A 25,647-nucleotide genomic window follows, 5' to 3' on the forward strand; every position below is an offset into this window, starting at 1 on the left:
CATTATCAGTATATTGTTTAATTTACAATTACAAAGATATTTTCATAAAGTTGTCCAGCAGCTAATTGTATAAATCTGGTAAGTTATCTTTCGGCTAGTTTGGGATAGCTAAACACACGATTAATGACACCGTTGTTAACTTTTTAATGTACACTATGGCACTGAGTGTTGAATGATATGCTCATATATTTAAATAAAACATGTACATCTGACACGGTTGTCTATAATCTTGTTAGAAATATGGCATATAAAAAGTGCATCCATTAAACTTCAACAGCATTCAAAAATTTAAAGTTAACAACCATGACATTAACAAGGTTGTTAACTTAACCAAAATTCTTAACAATCCGCCCTGAGAGAAAATCATAGAAGCAAATCGGATAGAAAAAAAACTACCATCAGTTAATTGTATAATTAAATCTGGGTAAGTTATCCACAGATTATCTTTTAGCTAGTTTGCATGCAGCACCCGCAATTTTTTGTCTGAAACCAGACTAGAACGTTGCTTATCACACCTGGTATTTGTTCATTATATCATAAACTATGTTGTACTTTACTTCTGCAAATAAATATCTTGGCAAAGACCTTGGGAATATGTTTCCATATCCAAGTTATTACCTAATGTTTTATTGGTAACAGAGTTCTTTGCAGAAACAAATCTTAGTTAATAGAAATATCCTTACCACTAGCAGATTCAGAGATTCAAGGGTGGGTGGGGGGAACACTTGGTGCATGTGCCCCCCTTAAATCATCCAAATTTACTTTTTATGTTCATATCAGAGAAAAAAAGTAATAACATATGCTCATAATGCACAATTTCAGACTAGAAATTGTTAAAATATTCCTCAAGATTACCAACCTCTGCCAACATTTCAAACCATTTCAAACGTTTCCAGGAGAGGGGCAAATGTCAAATTTTACTGCCCCCTAAGTTACACCCCCCTCTAACATCAAATTCTGGATCCACCCCTGTTTACAATATCATTCATATTGGCGGCAAGAAAACAGTTTGATCAGTTGCCAGATAAAATTATAACGTTTAAGTAATTGGAATACTGAAATGATTTTAATGACAAAAACTTAAGTCTGGCCCATGGATAACCTACTGCAAAGTATACACTTTCAGAGAAGATAAGCATTTGCGAAATCATAGTTACATAACAGTACAACAAACGCTAAAATTAAAAGTTTAAAAAAAATTGACACAATGTCCAAAAACGTACATAAATATTATTCATTGAGATAATTATTGAAAGGCATACTTTTTCAGCCCTATAGTATACAAAAATTAAAGCTCCACAAAACCTGTTTTACGGTAACAGACTATTGGCAAATGTTCAGCCTTGTGCTTGAATACATAGTTCATGTTTACAAATAATTCATTCATTCCGTTTTCAAGCTTATTGACTATCCTATTGATAATATATCTTTACAAAAACATACCTCAATGCTTTGACAAGCCGAAATAAATTACATAATTTAACATAGTTAATATTTTTTAGACTCTCTGAAATGGATTTCATTCAGCATAAATGTGATTAAAAAATGGATATTATACAGAAAAAAACATAATTAAAGATTATTTCATGAATTACAGGGATCAGCAATTATCAATTATTATTATTATTATATAAGGACAAATAGACATTAAACTATGTTAGGTATTTAATAACGTTGCCTTAAGGTAACCTACATTTTGTTAAGGTACCTTGTCCCACTTAAGTATAATTAGTTAGCATGACTACTTTGAATTTGACAGTTAACTAGTAGGCATTTCATGAAACTGAATTTATAAATATAAATACTTATAATGCACATCCACCAGAAACATTTAAACTTCCTGAAATCAATACAGAGGTTTATTTGAGAGGAACTTCATGGAATCACACCAACTAATACTGTCAATCCTTGAATTGAAGCAGGATAAATATACCGTATTGACAGGCAGTTAAACTGTGAACAAACACTTACATGAAACAGAAGATAGTTGTATCAGTTTAAAGATACGTGTATTAATGTAAAGATATATTTATCAGTGTGAGGATATTTGTTTCATTGTAAAGATACCTTTATCAGTGTGAGGATATTTGTATCATTGTAAAGATATATTTATCAGTGTGAGGATATTTGTTTCATTGTAAAGATACCTGTATCAGTGTGAGGATATTTGTATCATTGTAAAGATTCCTTTTTCAGTGTGAGGTTATTTGTTTCAGTGTAAAGATACCTGTATCAGTGTGAGGATATTTGTTTCAATTTAAAGATCCCTTTATTAGTGTGAGGATATTTGTATCGCTGTGAAATATTTATGTTAGTGTGAATATATCTATATCAGTGTGAGGAATTTGAATCTCTTTGAAAATATTTATTTTAGTGTGAGCATATTTATATCAGTATGAATATATCTATATCAGTGTGAAGATACTTGAATCTTTGTGAAAATATTTATATCAGTGTGAATGTAAAGATATTTATATTTATGTACAAAAAAATATGTTTCAAAGCTTTATAAATCAATTAATGGATTTTCATATTCAAGTGTAAAGATATTTATATCGATGTAGAGATATTCATATATCAATAGAAGGATATTCATGTTGATTCCTCATCGCCAGCCTATCGCTATGGAAGTGATATTTATGGAACGTGCTTGTGGCGGAGATCTCCATGACGTACAGCCCTTCGATCCAGACACAGGTTAGTGAAAACTCCTGGTAAGGGGCATAAATGATCATGTTTATGCAACACTCTCATTCATGTATTTTTGGCTCTGTTGTGAAGAGAGATGATATATATCTCTTTTGAGTCCATTTTTCTGGATGTAAACCAGTACAAGTCTAGTATTAGTAAAATTTTGGAGTGACAAAGATCATATTTTTCTAGTAAAGGGCTTGGTAGCTACATCACTAAGTGATTATGCCCATAACACTATCTGCATGAGAAAGTGCTTATGTCCATTAAGCTAGCTACATCTCAAAATGATTATAACCATAACGCTAGCTACATCATGAAGTGATTACCAGTATGTCCATAACGCTAGTTATATCACTAAGTGATTATATCCATACATTAGTTACGCTACCAAGTGATAATGTCGAAAAAGCCAGCTACATCACTAAGTGATTATGTCCATAATGGAAGCTACATCACTAAATGATAATGTTTATAAAACTAGCTGCATCACTAACTGATAATGTCCATAAATTAAGCTAGCTACATCACTAAGTGATTATGTCCATAAGGCTAGCTACATAACTAAGTGATTATGTCCATAATGGAAGCTACATCACTAAGTGAAAATGTCCATAATGCTAGCTACATCACAAAGTGATTACATCCAGCAAGCTAGCTACATCACTTTAGTGATTATGTCCATAAAGCTAGCTACCTCACTAAGTGATAATGTCCATAAAGCTAGCTACTTCACTAAGTGATTATGTCTGTAAAGCTAGCTACATCACTAAGTGATTAGGTCCATAATGCTAGGTTCATCACTAAGTGATAATGTCCATAAAGCTAGCTACATCATTAAGTGATTATGTCCATAAAGCTAGCTAGATCACTAAGTGATTAGGTCAATAATGCTAAGTACATCACTTAGTGATAATGTTCATAATGCTAGCTAGATCACTAAGTGATTATGTCCATAATGCTAAGTACATCACTAAGTGATAATGTCCATAATGCTATCTACATCACTGAGTGATTACGTCCATAATGCTAGTTACATAAAAAATGATTACATCCTTGAAGCTAGCTACATCACTAAGTGATAATGTCCATAATGCTAGGTACATCATTTAGTGATTATGTCCATAAAGCTAGCTACATCACTAAGTGATAATGTTCATAATGCTAGGTACATCATTAAGTGACAATGTTCATAATGCTAGCTACATCACTAAGTGATAATGTTCATAATGCTAGCTACATCACTAAGTGATAATGTCCATAATGCTGGGTACATCACTAAGTGATAATGTCCATAATGCTAGGTGCATCATTAAGTGATATTGTACATAATGCTAGTTACATAAAAAAATGATTACATCCATGAAGCTAGCAACATCACTAAGTGATAATGTCAATAATGCTAGGTACATCATTTAGTGATTATGTCCATAAAGCTAGCTACATCACTAAGTGATAATGTCCATAATTCTAAGTATATCACTAAGTATGCTTTTACATATGCTTTTACAGTGGAATATATTGCATTTATAGGTTTATATAAATTTCCTTTATGTCCATCAATAAGTGATTATGTCCATAATGCGTGGTACATCACTAAGTGATATGTCCATCAAGCTAGCTACATCACAAAGTGATTACCGGTATGTCCATAACGCTCCCTACACCATTAAGTGCTACATGCAATTTTTGGTTTATCGGTAGCCTCACAGACAAATTGAGGCTTTAATTTGGGCCATCGTATCAAGAAATGTATCATAATTATGATTGTTTTATGTAAATCAACATTTCTAAATAATAGCAATATAAATTTCCAACATGGTCTGATGTGGCCCTGGTTGATATATAAGATGTCCCATTGTTCCTATAGATTCTTTACATTGACATATTCTTAATAGTCTCTATCAAATTCTCGTTGCATTTTGGCCACTGGTAGACCATACTAAACTGACATTAAGATGATATTTAAGCCATTCAGAAACAATTATTAAAGATATTCTATGAATGTTCAATATGATTAAAAGGCTGTTAGGTCAAAGTCTGTAATTCCACTCAGTTTTTAAGTCAATGTACTATGCTTAAGTTCCATGACTTTCATTGCCAAATCTCGGTTACTACACAATAAACTTCAGACAAGTTAAGAACAATAGTTTCTAAATAGTCATTAACATATCCTGTCTGCATTTTAGTGATAATTTTTTTTTTTATGATATATTTTCAAGTACTTTCATATCTATATTCTAATGTTAACATATACTCTTTTGTATTCTGTATTAAAATGACACTCTTGTTCAAAAACAATTACACATGTATAACAAGCATAAACTTAGTGTGATACACCTTAAACTACTTACTAAATAATGCATTTATAGAAAATATTTATTACTGCTAACAAGATTTTAACCTTGTATTTAATAGCTTAAAATGCAAAATTATTAAGTGGTTGGTGAATGCTGAAAGATTTACTGTGATCTACTATTGTCTCATAAGGTAGAAATACCGTGTTTTCTGCACCTTTCTTTCAAATTTAACTCCGTATCGATCTTCATAGGAACCAATTATTCACAACATATATTCATCCTGTTTTGTATATCAAACTAATCATATTATGTGTGGTAAATCTTATTAGGATTAAGAGTGTATCTTTAAGTGTTTTGAATCTGAATAAGCATCAACCATTAAATCCTTACTTATGCTCATAGTGCTCATTTTAAATTAAAGTCGTTTCGTGATGGGCAATCAAATCTATTTCTGACTGAAAAATTAATCATCCATTAATATTCAAAGGCTTCTAATATTAATATGAAAATCAGTGACCCTTCAAGATGTAGAAATCATAACAAATAACAAGTAACATTCTTGGTAAACCTGTAAAAATATAGATAACCAGTAAAAAGTTTCAGTCAAGCTGACATTTCCAAGCATATGTACCGCTACAAAAGGCCTTATACGAGGTACAGTAAATAATATGTAATTAAGAACTATGACATCATTTCCTATGACCACGTAGAATGGGGAAATCTATGGAGTGGCATATTCTTAAAGGTACATGGTACTATCCTAAAATACAGCCGAGAATTTGTTTGACTATGTATGAGGGATTCATGCCAAAAAGAGTGTACGGGGCTTCAGGACCCCTTTTAAAATTGTTTACACAGTCATTTATATCAATTTAAGGTTCTTTCTACTTTTTCCAATGCAAATGTCTGAGCAAAATCAATACATACACGTGTGTAATAACAAACATAAATTTGAGTGATAAACCTTCAACTTCTTACTTAATAATGCATTAATTTTATGGAAAATATTAATTACTGATAACAAGTTTATAACCATGTATTTAATCGCTCAAAACACAAAAATATTAAATGACTGGTGAATGCTAAATAATTTACTGTGATCTACTATTGTCTCACAAGGTAGAAATACCGTGTTTTCTGCACCTATTTTCAAAATAATCACACTATCCTTCATAAGAATTATTGTTTTCATCATTTATTAATCCTTTTTGGTATATTAAAACAATTGTATTAAATATGGTAAATCTTTTTTTGGGGTAATAGTGCATCTTTAAGTAAATTCTTTACATCTGTACAATAGTCTGATGTAAAAAAAACTCTCAATCGGGAACTTTTTGAACCCCAGTTTAATTATGGTAGTTCATGGTTCTTTCTATGAATAACATATTTCATTAGTCTAAAATAATAGACGTGTTATACACGATCCCTAACGTCGTGAAGGATTTGCCATATCAAAAATCGTAAAAAATCTGTCAATGTACAAAGTAAAATTATTTTATACATATTTCATAATATGATGCTAAAAACTGATAATTCAAAAAATAAAAGTACAGCCTATTTATGTTTATTACGGTTCATAAAACTCTGTCATTCTTAGCTGGGAAACCAAGCTTACAATATTTCATTTTATGTCTCATAAAGGCAAATTTAGCCATGGTTAATGCAATATAAATGTAAAGTACATTACAAGATAATGTAGTCTGCCTTCATTCATTTTGTTGACAAAGAGTTGTCAGGCAATATTACATTTTACGTCATCTATTGAACAAGGGAAATGTGATTTCCATAGTTTGATTAAACCAATGCACAATATTAATAAAATATCACACATTTAAAAACAAGTCTGCTGACATAGTATGTCTGTAAATAAGGTTGTATGGAACATGACATGAGTTGCGATTGGATTATCTCAGCCCTTGATAACTATTAAGTTTGTTTTCGAGAGCTGTAATGTAATGAATAGCTTATTTGTCAAGGATTTTTATTTTTTTCCATTGGTTAAAATGTCACAAATAAACAAATAAAAGCTGCTTGGCATCATGTTATTATGAGTCTCATAGAATGTAGCCCTCAATTTTGATTCCAGATTTACTGTTCACCATGTTAACTATGCCTTCAGTGAGTAAAGATCATATTTAGTGCTGTCAATCTCTAAGTTGCCCGTGCACATCAAAGGAGTGGCCATATTATTGTATTATGAGCGCTTAACTCATTTATCTATATGTTTGACTTACTAAAATATTTACATTTTACTATAGCAATATTCATTTGTAGTACCGCTCAACTTAAAACTTGCTCTATGTTTGATTTATTACAATACTTAAATTTCATAATAGCATTATTCTTGTACATTTATTTTAGACATATTCATCTTCTTGGTAAATATAATAAATGATATTTTGTGCGACAACCTTTTTCTGATTCGTAAAGTATACATGCATACGAAAATGATCTATATAAGCTATGCTTTCGATCAAATTCTTTGTTTTTCATTGATGTATATATGTTGTCTTGTGTTATTTTCCTCAATAAATATGTTTAAACTAAAGGAGTGGCCACAGTAGTATCAAGTGACAATAAATAAGCCTGAATATTGTAAATATTTCAAATTGCTAGACTGACTGACTGAACCAAAGCAAAAAACGACCCAATATGACAAAACCAGGCTTTTAATGATTGACAGAAGAATTTCAGCGTCTGTGGAGAGAATTATAACTAAGATATTTTATTGTTTGTCACAATATGTTAACTTTGACCTTGACCCTGATAGGTGTCACAAATGTAATTCCATGAAAGGTTTCCATAAAACTCGCCCTTTATACCAAGTTTGGTCACTGCAAGTCAAACCTAACTCGATACCATAGGTTAGTTTGACGGCACCTTCCCGCCCGCCCGAACAATGATGTACATAATTTTAATAACCAGGTTTCACTTTGTGAAAGCCTGGTTAATAAACAAACTTTATGTTAACACCAAAAGGTTCATTGATAACATTAGTGGCTGCAAAAACGTACTGCCAATAATTTGCGACTTAAGAAATTTTGATCTCAACTTCAGTGTCAAGTTGCATTGCTACCATATTAAACTTTAATATTTAACTAATTGACAAGGATATTTCATTGAAGTAATTTGAGAAGCATAAAAACATGACATACATATTGTATTACGGTTTTTCCGACAGGTCAGGGAAAATTTTGCCAGTAAGGAATTTATATTGTTTCATTTCAACGTTACCGCCGCTATTTCCTTTTCCATACCATTCTTGTGTCACTCATGAGGACCAAGCAAAATAACAGACACAACAATTATTATTTTATCAGTAGAAAAACATGTAAGTTCTGAACCCTGTGTGAAAATAGAAACTACGCCTTGACTCATTGTAAAATATTCCATTAAAATCCTATTAAAATTGCAAACACCTGATTATAATCTAAGATTTACATGAATTAAGTAAATAGCATGACTTTGTATAAATGATAATACTGAAATTCATTTAAACACTATCCTCTAACATGAGGATAATGAAAATATAATAATAAAATCATTGAGGCAGAAACATTCCACCAAAAGACAATTTTTCAATGCAAAATCGCTACATAACAGATATGTGAAGATGAAAAGTTTAATGGCAATTATATGGTTATGAAATCGTTCATCTTATTCAGACATAGATAGTACTGATAGCTGGGTACCAGAAGTGGGCTAAAATTTCACTTAAGGGGGATGTAATTTGGGGGCACAGCTCAGGAGTAAACCCCACTATACCCCCACCCCACCCTGAAACAGAAGAATATAGGATTTACAATTGATATAGGGGTTTATAATTAATTGAAAATAGTATAATTGGTTTACTGTTAGCATATTACTTCTAACATATTGTCATTTAAAAATAATTTGGTCAGCTATTTATTTTATTTCTTTGAGAGGGGAAGGTGGGGTAGGGGCGAACCACTGGATCCACTTTAGGGTACCCAAGCTGTCAATCCCAAGAAAAAAATAATATACTGAAAATAATTCTCATTAGCAGCCTTAAAAATTGGCAGAATCAACATCACTTTCTATGTACCTGGTACCACAAAACCTATCCATTTTCAAAAACATTCAATGATGCTAAAGAGGCATCATTCTTGATACCACATAATTTAATTTGCATTTTCGAATAAGCTGTTTCAGAATGTAAAACAACTAAAAATACATTCTTATGAAATATTTAAATATGACAAATGAGTGAAATAGAGATAAAGAAATGTTTATTTTAATTATCTCCCCATTCATCAAAGAAATAATTACCTTTTAATAGTTACAAGCTAATATTATATACTGGTAACTAAGTTGAATTCACACGCAATGTGATGAAGATTTATTATCTATGATAATAGGCAAAAACAACCTAATATTTCATTATGTTTTACATAATTTTCTGTAATAAAGACGGGAATAGCTGTATAAAGCAGTATAGCACTTGACTTATTTACTTTACTCTCTCTTAAAATTTGAGGGGAAAACCAAACATTGGATGAAAGCATTTCATGCAGTTAATGAAGCTTCCTTAAAGTCACGTAGGCCTACTGTTTTTTCTATCTGAAATTTGAAAAAATAAAAATGCAAAAATATTCATAACATAAAATATTGTCAATAGTTACTGTCTAGTTATAACCACAGGGGTTTCTCATGATTTTTTCCACCCTATACCCTTTTCACTTATATAATCTATAGATGGATTATAAAAAGGGTAAAAAGAGTTGTGAGGACCCCTGTGGTACTAACATAAACATGGGTAGCTAGGTTCACCAAGTCTCATTTTGCCCAGCATATTCTAAACTAGAAGCGCCGCAATGCGACAAAACCAGGTTTTTGTTATGGGCAATCAGAAATTATAGCCAATTAATTTGTTGTATGAGCAAGTTCAATCTGCAGCTTCATATAAGCTATATTCACACAAGATTCATCACTATCCATCAATTCTAACTAAGTTATTGGGCAGAAAAATATTTTTCTATTTTTAGGAACAGTGACCTTGACCCCTCCTCCCAAGTTAGCTCTTCACATAAGCTACCTTCGCTCTAAGTTTCATCAATATCTATCAATGCTAACTAAAGTTATTGGGAAGAAACCATTTTTCTATTTTTAGTAACAGTGACCTTGACCCCACCCCCCTCAAAGAAATTCCAAGCTTGCTCTTCACATAAGCTACTAGTACCTACACACAAAATTTCGTCAATATCTATCAATCATAACTAAAGTTATTGGGCAGAAACCATTTTTCTATTTTTAGTAACAGTGACCTTGACCTTAGCTCCACCCCCCTCAAAAGCAATCCCAAGCTAGCTCTGTACGTAAGCTACCCACACACCAAGTTTAACCAATATCTATCAATGCTAACTAAAGTTATTGGGTGGACACCATTTTTATATTTTTAGTAACAGTGACCTTGACCTTAGCTCCACCCCCTAAAAAGCAATCCCAAGCTAGCTCTTTACATAAGCTACCCACACACCAAGTTTAATCAATATCTATCAATGCCATCAAAAGTTATTTGGCAAAAAACATTTTTCTATTACAAGTAACAGTGACATTGACCGTAGCCCCTCCCCACTCAAAAGCAATCCCAAGCTAGCTCTTCACATGCTACATACACACCAAGTTTCATCAATTTCTGTCAATCCTAACTAAAGTTATTGGGCAGAAACCATTTTTCTATTTTTAGTAATAGTGACCTTGACCTTAGCCCCTCCCCACTCAAAAGCAATCCCAAGCTAGCTCTTCACATAAGCTACCTACACACCAAGTTTCATCAATATCTGTCAGCACTATTTCAAACTGCCCTTGTTTTTGCGATTAAAGTTGGCAGTATTTCAATTGACCAAGTTTTTTTGTATAACAAAGGAATTCTTAATTAATAAACCTTAACACCCATTCCAAAACCTCATTGATTATTTACCATTTCTTTGAGTTGTCAAAGGATATCTGATTGGAGTAAAGCCAACATTTTCAATTGATAAAAAAATGTCTTCTCCAGAATAATAGCATTCAAAGAGTTGAGTAAAAATGCATTGGGCTTTTAATCTATGAGAAACCCATTACATGTTAGGTAAATAAATTCTCATCAAACAAACAGCTGCACAGGGTTTACCTTCTATCTTGTGTATAATTCAATAAACTTCAATATACACATTTTTTGCATCCCATTTGTCAAATGATAGCCTGTTGTCTGACATTTAGTCTGGCTCAATAGAACTGTAAACAAGATTTTAATGTTAGGAAACATTTTGAAGGTCAAATCAAATCAAATCAAATCCATGAAATTTAACTATTCACAATAATTATTAAAGCATGTTACTGATTTAATACTCTATGGAACAATCATGTGAATGTCTGTATATGAATCATGTTATTTTTTGTCCCTTTTTGCAAAAACGAGGCTATTTTTGCCCTGTCAAAGGGCCCCACCACCCTTTTCTTAAAAGCGGTGAGAAAAAACCCCACTGCATTATCACTGTCTTTTTTGTCTATATTTTAAAGCATTTTTTGTTCATTTCCTTGCAATATTGGAATTCCCAATGTTAGTCAAAATGACAGATTTTTCCTTATAAGAAAGGCACAGGCAGCCCCATACCTAAAATGGTGTGGAAAAACTGTTCAATATTAAAAATAATGTTTGACCCCTGAAACAAAAAATTATGTGATATGAATTCAATGATTTGTTCCCAAATTCATAAAGACATTATTTTCTTTCCTTTTTAACATTAATCACCATTCTTGTCTTTGCTATTAATTTTAACAAAACAAAAGTTCAGTAAATGTTGAGAAAGAATTATTTCTCAGCAAACAAATAAATAATACACAGTAACAATATGTATATAATGAAGTCCATACATTGCAAGTCATAAAACAAATATTCTTCAATAAAAATACTGTAAAAACCATTAAACATCTCTACATATTACAAAAATGCAAAATCTAAAGGATTGATTTTTCCTATAAAACCTATAGTTTTGCGTTTTTTATATAATTTTCTAGAATAACTTCGGTTATTTCAACGTTAAAACAATTCTTCCTTGTTAACACACGTCTATTCATACTAACTAATTCTACATCAGACTGGTAACACACCAGAGCTGTCTGGGCAATCTGAATCGCTGTAAACCCCCAGGTATCAACTTCTTGACCTTTAATGGTGTCCTTGAAATGGTAGACACTAAATGGTATTGCAGAATTCCACTGAAATTCCTCCGCTGATCTACCTTCATCACTAAGAAATCTTCTTAGCGGTAAATCAAACACATAATCAACCTCCCTTGGATTAATCTGAGGTTCAAAACCACTTGGAATTAGTGCTACCACGCATGTAACAAGGGATTTTGGTCGAACAATGCAGGGAGGAAGAACAGCAATGACCTTCACCTCACTTGGCACAATGCCAACTTCCTCCTCTGCTTCCCTCAAGGCTGTTGCTATGGCGTCAGGGTCATCAGGTGCTCTCATTCCACCAGGAAATGCCACTTGACCAGCATGGGTCGGCATTCCACTGGAGCGGATAGTCAAAAGTATGTGTAGCTGGCCATTACGGTAAAAGAGAGGCAGGAGGACGCTGGCCGGGCGAAGAGGCATGTCTGGGTTGTAGTTCTTTAACCGGTGTTTGTCAGGGTTGTAGCGGATGTCAAACTCTTTCATTCTTTCAACTAGTTCTTCAAACGCAGGATCCTTTAGATTTTCCATCATGTTGCTAATCGTCTAATTATGTCTGGTCTTTGATTTCCTGAAATCAGTCAAGTGATGGACCCATATGCAAAAAGAAGACAGTAAATTTGTTTGAAAAAAATATTATTTCAAGATAATCACATTAGAATGCATAGTTCTATGCTTTACCATGAAGGACTGATACAGCATATTGTAGCTTCTAGATTGCATACCATTACATTACATGACAGACCAGTGGCGGTACTTTACTTGAATGACAACAAATATGGCTTTGATCACAGGTACTACAGATATATCTAAACTTTTGATAGACAATACCAGGTATACTCACAGTGAAATAAGCACAAAGTGCAAAATTATCTGCTAAAGCTTTGAATCGTTTTGCAGCTTTTTCTTCTTCAAAATCTGTGTGAGAACATGGACAAACTGCTCTGGATGGAACAGATTGTCTTTCGAAGTTTCTATGTTGTTGTAGAATACAAATGTTTTGTCTGACTGGAGCGCACCAAGAGCTGTCTCCACGCACAGAGCAGCAGTGTATCCAAACGTGTCTACAGATTTTCCATCACAGGTATCATAAAAATGGTGAATATGGTACACTGCGTCAACAGGAGAATGATAGCTCACAACTTTTGTTCTCTCAGAACTTAAGAATCTTCTGAGTGGTATTTTAAATACTAAGGAGACTTCGTTTTCATTTGGTTTTGCGACAAAGTTCGAGTCTACCACACCAATTACTGGGTGGACAAGAGTAAAGGGTGAAACTATTTGTGGAAAGAACACGCCAATGACCTTGACATGTGAAGGAAGAAGCCCTATTTCCTCTTCAGCTTCTCTCAGAGCTGTATGTATGTGATCATTATCAGAGTCATCCTGATTTCCCCCGGGAAATGCCACTACCCCAGCATGATGTGTCAGTTTTTCTGACCTCAAAGTCAAGATCACATGAAATTCACCATCAATATACTGTAGTGGTATGAGAACACTAGCTTTTCTGAGTTCCAAATCCTTTAATGGAAGTTTGTTATAAAGTGCAGGATTCTCTCTTATGTCAAACTTGTTAAAGATACCCTTCAGCCTTTCAACTTGTTCATCTGGGGAAGCATTTGATGTTGTATCCATTTGACATATCTGTATTGGTAGTCCTGAAAATGATGAATAACACAATGTTATCAAAACTGCCATTAAATTTCAATATTTTCATAAAAATTGGATGCAATAAAGACTGAAAAAGTATGATAGAAACATAGAAGACAAACAAGCATTTTAAGTAAACAATGGCCTTGTTCAAAGGCTTTAGAATCAAAGAAAACGCAAACACAAAAAACAACATGAATATGAAGGTGATTAATTGTTGTACTGAAAGTGAACAACGCATTAAAACAATGAATGTCATAAAATTAAAAATTAAAAATGTACGAGTACATATATCCACCAAATTAAACTTACATGTGCTGATAATATTGCCTAAGCCTGAACTGTGTTAGTTTCAACAATTACCATTTAAACACAAACTAATCTAATCACATACTAGATGCCCAAGGTACTAAATAATGCCCCCTGTTGCAAACTATACAAAGTCATGCACCAAGGGGTGATTGTCACATAACTTGGACACTTTAATAAATAAGGCCATTCAGTCCTTTGTATATATTATATACATGTATATTTTATTTTTAAGCTAGTTATTCTTTGTAAAGCCAAAGATAAAAAAAACATGTTTTCCTTCATTTTTTGAAAGGGCTCTGTATATAATAAGGGCCTTTCTGATTGGTATAATGCATAATTGTGACTAAGTCCTAATAGACAATTTTTATGATTTTTGGTATTGGCAGATTCCCTGCAATGCAATGATGAATACAGCCCAGTGATTTTCAACCAAGACAACAGATTTTTACAATATCAGAAGCTATTCAAACTTTAACAAAAAGATACCTGTTAATTTATCTGAAATCACTTATATTATAATAAGTTTACTCTTTGATAGCGAAATAACAGAAAAAAATGCACTGAAAGTATAAAATATCTGGTTTTAGTGGGGTGCAAACCCATGCCGGTAAAGCAAGAAAAAAGTAAGAAAACTGACAACAAAACCTCATGCCCACAAGAACTGATACACAATCATAAGGATAACTTAACCTTTAATTAAGCCTTTTGTTGAATCCTGTTTCTAGCGCATTCAAAGAGAATATTTGGACAGTATATAAACATTGGTTAAAGGGCTCCAGTTGTCAGAATCTTAGTTTTAACGCTCCTCATACAAAAAAGTGCATTTACAAAAACATGTGCATGTTGATATTGTTCCTATTATATATGTTTTATCTATTTATGAAAATTATTTATAACTGTTTGTAAAAATGAAATGGAATTTAAGCTTAAATAATAATTTATACTTTTTGGCACAGGATTTACAGTTGAGAGTTGTGGCATTACAGGGAACATAAAATGATAAAAAGTTTCTCTGAATGCCCATTAATATACATGTAGTTGCTAAAAATTGTGACTAAATCTTTGGAGTTATATTTTCATAGAAATAAGACTGTGATAAGGTGTGATCTTTACAGAACACAAAAAAGAGAGATGAAAATTTAGGACCAATGCACATTCAAAGGTAAATTGAAGATTCATTAATTTAATATTAATACTATATACATATCTGCTTTAATGGGTAAAAGAGGTATGAAGCAGACATAATATAAGGAACCTCTTTTGTGACCTTGATCTTACGAAGTCATTGCATTATTGCTTTAATGAATCGAAATTGTGACGAAAGCTACTAAAAGTTTTATATAATGGATTTCCTTTGACTAGTGGATGACATGTACATGCTCCAAATTAAACAATACATTTCAATAACTTTCAGTACAACACAAACTACACAATTCCCTGCAAAAACGAGGGCAGTCACACAGTCACAGACTGGCATATCCCCCTCCAAATTAAGAACAGTATCAACTTTGCTTTACAACAAAGGATAACATTGAAAATTAACAAAGGGCAATAACTTAAAAATAACTGCACCCAGAGTTATGGTTTCTGTGCACTGCAGTTCTCCTAAATGAGATATATCTGAATATGAAGTTTGAAGTCAATACCTCAAAGACTTTTCAAGACAGGCTCTGGAGAAATTAAGTATGAACATTAACAAAGGGCATTATAAAAATATATACTGCAGCCAGAGTTATGGTTGATCTTTGAAGTTTGAAGTCAATACCTCAAATACTTTTAAAGTTATGCTCTGGGGAAAAACTATGAAAATAAACCAAGGCAAATCATTAAAATAAAACTGGATCCACAGTTATGGCTCCTGTACAATGCACTTCTCCTCATTGAGCTTTCATTATCCTGCATTCCATACACAACATTGTTTGTGGTAAAAAAACAAAGTGTATCTTTCATGAACATTTTCCTTTCTGAATCTACAGCAAATATTGGTGATAATGTACTGGGTGTTCATAATTTGTATTATATGATTTTGCAACCCATATAACAACACCCCGAGTCACAATGTATCTTACACATGTATCTCATAACTTTTTATGTAGCTGTCACATAAGCAAAAAGCTTCCAAAATGCTGTTCAGATTTTGCTTTTGCCAAGTTTTCTTCTTCAACTTTGTGTTTTAAAGGGACTCGCTCATTGTTTGTAATAGACACTTTTTAACATTTTTTTAAATTTTATTACATTAGAAAACATATCAAAATGAGTGTCAAAACTAAGGTACTCCGACAGCTTGAAACCTTTAACAAATGTTTATATTCGCTCAAATATTGTCTTTGAAGACCACAATTTTTTATGAGTACCTTAAGCTAAGCAACGCATTTCTGTAAATTATTGTAGTATGATTGTTTAATGGATATTATCAAGTGATGTTCCAATGTATTCGATAAAGGTATAAATATACATCAGCTCCTGTATGAGTCCTTGTGTCTGAGGTTGAAAGTACTTTTTTATTTTGTCTCGACTCTACCGACCTAGGTTCACTCTGCACTACAACCAGACTTTTTAATTGTATTTATTACTGCAACTTTGGTTTCAAAGAGTAAAATAATTCTAAAATAAGTGTAAGATGCATTACCAGTAATAATATTTGGTCCAAAAACATGAGAGAGTGCCTTTAATATTAAAAACACAAATACAAGTAAGCCAACAATATTACATAAATGCTTGGCATCACAAAATCGAACGAGCATCCAAGTAGTAGTAGATTCGAACAACATGTAGTTGCCAAAGTAGGTTCAGAAATTGGTACGAATTCAATTTGGACTGGTGCATGTACGGAAACAAATCCTTGTGTAAAGCTTTGCTAAAGCACGTTGTCAAGTAAAGCAAAATATATAAATCATATAATAAACCTTATGTGAAATGATACACATGAATATGTTATTGACGGATGAATAAAACAACTACAAAATATCACCTTTTCGTTGTACCGACGCAAAGAATTTGGATCTGTGTGACATATGTAGATGTTTACATTTGCAACGAAGTCGGCGATTGGGCACTTTCCAAAGACTGGTTTACTGACCGAGTTTTTGATAGAGCTATCGACATCGAAATGTACGATACACAGTCGACCCATTTTTCCTTTGACCAATGATAAACAAGAATACTTCATGAGTTTAATAGTTAAGGAAATCGCAAACAGACGGTGGTCAGAATCTGTCTGCAACTAAATTGTTTATTATTGCCTTTTTCTTTTATTGACAACCAATTAATACCGATTGAATTAAATCTTGTAGCTATATTTTATGATATGGATTAAACTTTGATTCTATATTACGGACGTGAACACGCTACGGCTTGTTAAAAGGTATATCTGTTTTTTTTAGGAATGAAACAAAATGGCGGATCTCGATTTTCACGGTCGAGTTGGCAGAGAATGTTATGTGCATACATTTCTCATTTGTGAATACTCTGTAAAATGTGCTTTGCATTTATGTTTTTTTCACAAATGGTGTAGACTATTAAATGAAGGATTGAATGGTTGCAATTCTAATATTATTATTAAGTGAATCATACCAATTTAAGTGGCAAGAACTTAAAGATGGCCAAACTTGTGAAGTTTTGTCCCTGTCATCACTAAGACCATGTTGGTGGGCAATCATATAATTTCAGCATAGGCTAGACATATGTCTGGGTTCATACCAATTACTTGCAAATAATTTAACTAGGGTCACTGATCTGATTAAAAGAAAAGTTGTATATTGTACCATCACAAACTCGCATCACTGCGAGGTCGTGCCATATATACTGAGAAGTCGTCCCTTATAAAATAATTTTTTTCACATGTGTTAAAGCAGTTAATAGCTCAATCTGTTATAGGCTAAGAAATATTTTCATATCTTTTTCTGCCAAAAAGTTATTTAGAAATTGACATCGCTTACTTGTTTGTTTACATTGTAAACTGCGGTGACCAATGCGAGAATGCCTTTGAAGTCACATGATTCCTCGCATGTTCAATTGACAGTAGGCTTGGTCCTACTATCCTTCAACTTGTAGGGATGCCCAATTTTAACCTGAAAGTAGGGGGCCGGTCTTATAAGCGAGGCTTTAAGAAATGTAGAAAGGATAGAGTCACAGTGGCTTGATGACAAAGGCTCATTAAAGTCACAATAAAAAAATTCAACTAGCCAAAATTATATTTTATACATACTTGAACATGTATATCATCAATATAATACATTGCCATAAACATAAAATGAGATTTGAAAAAAAAAACAACCCTATACTGTAATATGAAACAAGTGAAGAATGTTCGCCCGGCGAAAATGTAAACAAAGACCAATACTCGTCGAAAATGATAACTTCGAATTAAGCTACAAACAAAATACCTGGCTCATATATGCAGCGACCAGTTATGTGCAGGTTAACAACGGTATCCTTGTCGAGAGAAACAGTATACGACGAAAATGCTTCAAAATGCGAATTATCACAAGCGCTAGGAAGACATTGTGCTGTCAAAATGACGTAGTACCCGGCTCGCCTTCATCGATTAGCCAAAGCGACCGAAGGACGGGAACCACGGGAACACACAACACTTTTACATAGACTATTGTTACCTTACCTCAAAAGGTTCTCCTGTCAAATATTCAACCCGTCGTATAGTTAGCATTTTCTCAAAAATGGTTGAAAAACACACACGCAACAGACGATGGGTTGAATATTTGACAGGAGAACCTTTTGAGGTAAGGTAACGATAGTCTATGTAAAAGTGTTGTGTGTTCCCGTGGTTCCTGTCCTTCGGTCGGTTTGGCTAATTGCGCTTCAAGGTTCGAATTAAGACTCGCATACTCGCAAAATGCGAGCCACATTTGCAAATTGCGAGTGACTTTTATTCAAGCTGGCAAAATTCTGCGAGTGGCTTTTTCTAGACCACACAATTTTAAAAAGGAAAGTAGAATAAACATGAACTTAAATCCCCTACGTAGTCAAGTGTAAACAGCCTATAAGTGGCATGTTTAAACTACCAGTATAAAGAAGACAGTACGGAGTCCTGCTTTAGTGAGTTTTCAAAAATAGAACAAATACGGTAAAGGCTGAGTTTTATCTCGAATCTTTCCGGGATGTTCCGAGGCGTGCATAATACAAAGTGAATACAAATGACGTAATCACCTAGCTCAATCATTGGCTAAATTTAGCGCTTTTGTGCAATATAAACCCCATCAACCTTTGAATATATCCGCCCAACTGTCAAAGTGAATAGACTTCGATATATTTTATAGTCCAAAGTATCCACACTACATTTACTGTTGATTTTATTTATTTAAAATTTATATTGTTATTGTTTTTAATACTTCAATAAAAGTCAATAAAATCTGTAGCGTTCTCGCCAAATTGGTATTACCTGATGGCGAGGGAAAATATGACCCCCCCCCCCTTCAAAGTGAAAAATGTCAAACACTCAAAGATTGATACTTTTTAATATTTATAGTATATCTTATATCTACTTTAATTAGACAATATTATAAGGAAATAAAGCAAATAATAAAATTGCAAGTTGATTTTTCATTTTGCGAGTTGCCTCAAAAAGCACTCGCAAAATTTTGGGAGTTCTCCTCAAAGTTAAATTCGAACCCTGCGCTTTATTGAAATAATGCATAATATACTTGACATAAACCATACAATAAAACAAATAAGAAGTGGGACGTTGTTGCGCGTGACTCATCTTACATGGGGGGTGTAAGATGGGTTTTTCCAGCACTGGTCACATGACCGGAAACACGTCTGGTGTGCAAGAACACAATTTCAACAACTTTTACTGACTTAGTCGTTTTGGACTGAAATTATAAAGAAAAATAAGATACCGTAAATGACTGGGTATAAGACGATAGGGGGTATTAGACGCAGGGGAAAAAATCTGTGAAAATTCCGAGGAAAAAACTTTTAATCTATGTTTTTGGTTAAAAGACGCATAGAAAAAATGTCAAAATCGTCCGGTATTTTCAGCCACCATGTTTGATGACAGTGACAAAAAATTTTTTTTCGTGAAAATGGCGATGGTTTTCTTTAAAACCATACAACCATACTGTCCAGAATGAAAAATTATGTTATGCAAAAAAAAAATTGACAGTGCCCAACTTTGCTCTTTTATATGTAAGTTTGATTATTGTTTAATTCAATTTATTATTCAAAATAATATTGAATACCGTAATTCACAAGAGTTCGGACACCATAACGTAATTATTTTTTTCCCTCTCCGACTACATAGAAAATTATCATTTTTACATTTTATTTACATGTTTGTTTAACCTGCCTTTTTTCTTCATGTTTCCTTTTTACCACTTATTAATTTATCCGTAGTAATCAATGGTCATAAACTTATTTATTACGCCTATAAGTGTAAATCCTTCATCAAGTTAATTAAAACACCATTTTATACATGCACTGAACTGAATAAACACATTCTATCGGCTTCAGATCAAAGAGTCACACTGTGTGACGTCACAACTTACAGTTATACCCACGAGGATCTCGTGGAGAGCATGGACATTGCTATGCAGGATTAATGTATAACTGTACGATTATTGCTTCATATAGTCTAGTCTATAAGTGTGGTACAAGTTTGAAAGCTTATTGGCAGATCGTTTTACAAACATGTCATGTCGATGTTTTCTTAATCCCTTGATTGCCCTTGTTGTTGTTTAATCCTCAAATAAATATATCACACTTCCTTTTCAACAGGCAATAAATTGTTTAGGATGGGTAGTAACTAATTAAATTGTCACAGTGGTGTAAACGGTTAGGTAATCTAGCCAGGCATTGTAAAGATAAAAATCAATAATCTTCGTCTGTGAAACTTGGTAACTATGAAAGTTATGATTGATGTCCTTTGGGTGTCCGAAAATTAGGTACGCAAAATTAATTATTTTGGGAAATAATTATGGGTGTCCAAATATTTAGAGTGTCTGAACTCTTAGGTGAATTACGGTAACTTTAATCGAAAAATATTTTTGTTGAAATTATAAACGTCTTACGATATACCGTATCCCGATCTTCAACTGCCGTTTTAACCCGTATATACTCGATCAATATGACGCGAGTAACATCCCTTTCTACATAAATCTAAACAAACTCTCGGCTTGAAATTGACCTCGGAAAAAAAGTTCAAAAAATTGTTACTGGGTATTATACGCAGGCATTTTTTTGCATCAAAATCTGAGGGAAAAAAGTGCGTCTAATACCCAGTCATTTACGGTAATTTCGGACTGATTTTTTTCACTTTTTTGAAACTGAAATCGGTCTGGCTTGGTCAAAATCAGTCCAGACCGGCAAATTGCTGGTTTTTAGAAGCCCTGCATGTATTGGAATGTGTCGTGTTTATCGGCTGCAGATCAAATAATACAATTTGTGATGTCAGAGCATGAGCAGTGTAGAGATCAAAGGCGCATGGCAATGGTTTGTATTTTAATCGGTCAGTCAAATACCATATGATACCATTTTACTCCCATGATTGCATGTAGGCTGGTTAGAACATACCATATGGTCCGAATAATAAGGTCCGAATAGTAATAATAAATAATTGTTGTCCAAGAACCTTCAAATCATGGCTGAAATGTTTGAATTCACTATGAATATGAATGAACTTTTTGGGTGTATGAAAATAAGATACGATAAATAAATCCTTAACCGCGTAACCTTTTTCTAATATTAACCTACCGCACATTAGAGAGCTCACAGTTGACAAGAAAATCAGCACATTTTTTCAAGCATATCAACAAATTTAATTGATAATTGACTATTCGCTTGAACATTATCACAGACTTGAAGAAATTGAAGAACTGGGTTTGCCTAAAAATCGACCTAATCTTGTAAACGAGTCTATACAAAAAGCACCAGATTTCATAGGCAAAGTAAGGGGGTCATCTTATAAGCAGATTGCCATATATTCGGGGAAATACGGTTGTACAACCAGAACCATTACAATGTCACCCGCTGAATGCAATCTTTCTGATGATTTTTAGCAGTGACAATATGCATCCCATGTGGCATGTGAAACAGTTGCTTAATTGGTTTTTAAAGGAATTTTTCATGCATATTATAATTATTTGTAATCATGCAGTTTTTGTCAGTTATTGATGTTAATAAATTAATTCCAACAACAGTGCCCACTGGCCCTTAACTTAATGTATATGTTCACTAGCCAATCCAGTGTTTTCGGGGAAGGTTATTTGTGTTGCCCATTCCAAACAATAGGAAAATATGCATTATGTTACAACAAAACACACCATTTCAAACTGAAATAAACCCAAAACCTATAAATTGTGTCTTATTTTTATTGGGAGTGGAGAGGACGAATGTCTAAACATGTGTCTATGGTTGCTGGGCTTATGTAAAGTCCTGGATCTGCCACTGATAATCAGATGTTGTAGGTTTAGTTGCTGAATCAGCTTTGTTGGAAGTAGACTGCTAGAGTAAAATACAACATTTCAAATGTGAAATGCAAAAAATATTGGGCCTAAAAAAAAAAATTGTTTGGTTAGGGTTACATCCTTAAAAAAAATAGGTAGGGTAGGTAGGCTTTTTATTTTTTTTTATTTTTTTTTTTTATTAGGTTTTATATAAGAATATAATTTTCATCATTGGAGAATGGTGTTAAAGCTATCTTCTGTACAAGCATTTAAGGTTTAAACTTAATATTAAAAAGCAATTAAAAAAAAAACGAAATATTTTTTTTTTTTTTTTTTTTAGTTTTTCATTTTTTTTTCAAACTGACTATAAAAACGGTAGGGTCGGCGCCTATTCCGTAGGTAGGGTCGGGTAACCCGAACCAAATGTATTTTTTTTTTAGGCCTTGGCACATGCAGACATTTATGAAATTTAATTTAATGATAAAAAAGTTTTTGTAAAGATGGAAAAGTTAAGATTAAATCTAAATAAATACACCTCAGTGTCACAGTAATCTTTTAAATCATTTAAACTCAAATTACAGATTTTGTAAACAGAATAAAAGTCTTTGTTTCAGAGCATTTTCCAATAACTGAATAGAGCCCTCATTTTTAGCTCGACTATTCGAAGAATATGGAGAACTATACTACTCACCCAAGTGTTGGCGTCGGCGTTGGCGTCACACCTTGGTTAAGGTTTTGCATGCAAGCACACATAGGTTCATATCTGAGCAACTACTTGAGGTATTGCATTGAGACTTGATACAATGGTACTCAACCATCCAACCTACTTAATTAACCAAGTTAGATAACTATAGTTTGCGTTAAAGTCAAATAATGGTCCCTTTTTTTGACATAGAAATTCTGGTTAAGGTTTTGCATGTAACCACTTTTAAGTCAATACCTCAGCGAATACATGTATGCCATTGAAACTTTACACACAGGCTCCCAACCATTTAACCTTCTTCTTTAATCTTTAAGTAAGATAACTCTATCTTCCATATTATATTTTTTTTGCCCCTTCATTATGAGACTTAGAAATTCTGGTTAAGGTCTTGCATGTTAGCACACATAGGATATAAATATCTCAGCAACTACTTGATGTATCGCGTTGAGACTTCATACAATGGTATTCAACCACCCAACGTAATTGAATAACCAAGTTAGAAAACTGTATTTTGCAAATAATGGCCCTTCAAAAATAGACTTAAAAATTCTGGTTAAAATTTTCCATGTAAGGCCTAAAAAAAAATATGTCCGTTTCGGGTAACCCGACCCTACCTATAAAAATGCGCCGACCCTAACTATTTTTTTCCGTTTCTGAACAAAAAGAATATTCGTTAGCGAATAGAGAGTTACGAAGGGCGGATAAATGCAGATTTTAATCAGAGTTATTGTTTATATGATAAAACAAAGTCAGGCAATGACATTAATGTAGGAAAGACTGCCATGAGCAAGAAAACACTCTGAACTTACGACAGATTTTGAAAAAAAATATAAAAAAAAATCCCTACCTACCCTACCTAGAAATTTTGGGAAGGTTACCCTAAACAAACAATTTTTTTTTTTGGCCTAACCACATTTATGTTAATATCTCAGCACATCATGTATTGCATTAAAATCTAATCTAACAGTGATCCATGCATGTTTTGCCAAAACTTTTTAATCCTTACATTGAAAAGCGGTGGAATAGTCAAGCGCGCTGTCTCTGTGACAGCTCTTGTTTATGTTCAATCTTCATTACTTGTACAGTAACTGTTGTTTTGTTTTTCACTTGTAAAGGCACAGGATCTTGAAGCAACATACAAGTATTTTGTTGATGTGTTTTTTCTGAACAGTATATACCTTCATGTATATGTCAAATACTTGCATGCAGATTTTTTTCTTCAGAAATGTCAGAGGAGACTGGTATCCAGCTTCTCAATGGTGAGACAACAGTTAGCAAGTCTTGTAATGGGGAAACAAACCAACCTATTAATGGACATCATCTTCCCAACTCTGGGCCTTCATTTGGTGAGACTCATTTGTTTGTTTTAGATGTTTGTTGTTGTATTACCGTATTATATCATGTATAGGACGCTAGCATAGATAGGACGCAGGCAAAAAAATAGTTGAGAAAACGGGTAAAAACCCCTAATATGTTAGATAGGACGCAGCGGAAAAATATCAAAATCGGAGCCGAAAAATTGAGGTTGGTCAAGTATTTATAACATATATATTGAAGTAAAAAACAAACAAAAAATTGTATATAAGGCATATTTTGGTAACTGTCTTGTATATTTTGATAATTATTGTCATATTTTGGTAATTTAGCGTACACAACAATGATATATGTCTTGACATTTTGAGAACATTTACGCATATTATAAGACTTATACAAATGCCGTAATAGTCCCGACTGACAGTCAACCGTTGCAATAGTCTCGACATGCCTTCTGAATGACAGTCAACCGTTGCAACCGTTGCAATCGCAACAAAACTGTGTATTGTCAAAACTGATGATTGTTTTGATAAGGCTTGTCGCTGTGCGGATTAAAGCATGTCGGCATAATTAAGTGTCAGTAATTAGCCTTGACAGCGGAAGGCACATCGGGTAAAGTGCGAACAAACAACCATAAGATATTACCATCACAATAGTTTGTTCTATTGATGTTTTTCTAATAACAGAGCGGGTTTTTTCACACCTTCGCACATTTGAAAAGATTTGATAGTGACAATAATGCTACTTTGCGTTATGCACATTCATTTATCAATTTTTTAAAACAGTAACATACAACAAAATGTTTTGTAAAATATCGAAACATTAAAATCATAAACAACGATTAATTGAAATTTACCTCCTTTCCCGATTTCCGTTGCCGTTATAACTCAATCCAGTTAAAGTGCACTCACATCGAGTTTTTGTGAGTAGCGTCCCTTTTATAAAAAAGTAAACACTCGTGTTTTTTTTTCAATTTATTTCTCAATAAATCATTTTAAAGTAAACATTCAATATATTTCTGCGTGTGTTAACTTGCGTGATTTTACCTACGTTAGTTGTTCTCTTCGGTGAAGCAGTACAGATACTT

General features: G+C 33.1%; 3 protein-coding genes across 6 annotated transcripts in view; 1 reads left to right on the forward strand and 2 right to left on the reverse strand.

The window, feature by feature from the left end:
* Window positions 1-1,402: 1,402 nt before the first annotated feature.
* The window catches only part of LOC128243144 (nuclear factor of activated T-cells 5-like), a 58,867-nt gene continuing 34,622 nt past the window's right edge, over window positions 1,403-25,647 (forward strand). For 3 of the 4 annotated variants that reach the window (XM_052960708.1, XM_052960711.1, XM_052960709.1), the window contains exons 1-2: window positions 1,403-2,697; window positions 24,470-24,592. In XM_052960708.1, the coding sequence (XP_052816668.1) occupies window positions 2,595-2,697; window positions 24,470-24,592 (226 nt within the window). In that variant the 5' untranslated portion in view covers window positions 1,403-2,594. Of the gene's footprint in view, window positions 2,698-17,334; window positions 17,506-24,469; window positions 24,593-25,647 lie in introns of those variants that run through there. The other variant, XM_052960710.1, reaches the window with a different exon arrangement.
* On the reverse strand, window positions 8,600-13,159 carry LOC128243147 (uncharacterized Nudix hydrolase NudL-like). The gene is made up of 2 exons (XM_052960713.1): window positions 13,024-13,159; window positions 8,600-12,750 (listed from the first exon to the last, which is right to left on the reverse strand). Exon 2 carries the CDS (start codon window positions 12,711-12,713, stop codon window positions 11,979-11,981), a length of 735 nt encoding a protein of 244 aa, XP_052816673.1. The 5' UTR covers window positions 12,714-12,750; window positions 13,024-13,159; the 3' UTR covers window positions 8,600-11,978.
* Window positions 13,023-17,182, reverse strand: LOC128243146 (peroxisomal coenzyme A diphosphatase NUDT7-like). Its single transcript, XM_052960712.1, has 2 exons — window positions 17,113-17,182; window positions 13,023-13,837 (listed from the first exon to the last, which is right to left on the reverse strand). The coding sequence occupies exons 1-2, from the start codon at window positions 17,153-17,155 to the stop codon at window positions 13,056-13,058; spliced, it is 825 nt and encodes a 274-aa protein (XP_052816672.1). The 5' UTR covers window positions 17,156-17,182; the 3' UTR covers window positions 13,023-13,055.

This window comes from Mya arenaria, chromosome 8, assembly GCF_026914265.1.
Source record: "Mya arenaria isolate MELC-2E11 chromosome 8, ASM2691426v1".
Taxonomy (NCBI): Eukaryota; Metazoa; Mollusca; class Bivalvia; order Myida; family Myidae; genus Mya; species Mya arenaria.

Coding starts and splice junctions, on each gene's coding strand:
- LOC128243147 (XM_052960713.1), bottom strand. CDS start 12,713: ATGATGGAAAATCTAAAGGATCCTGCGTTTGAAGAACTAGTTGAAAGA.
- LOC128243146 (XM_052960712.1), bottom strand. CDS start 17,155: ATGTCACACAGATCCAAATTCTTTGCGTCGGTACAACGAAAAG. Junction 13,838..17,112: donor TGCGTCGGTACAACGAAAAG/GTGATATTTTGT, acceptor CATCATTTTCAG/GACTACCAATACAGATATGT.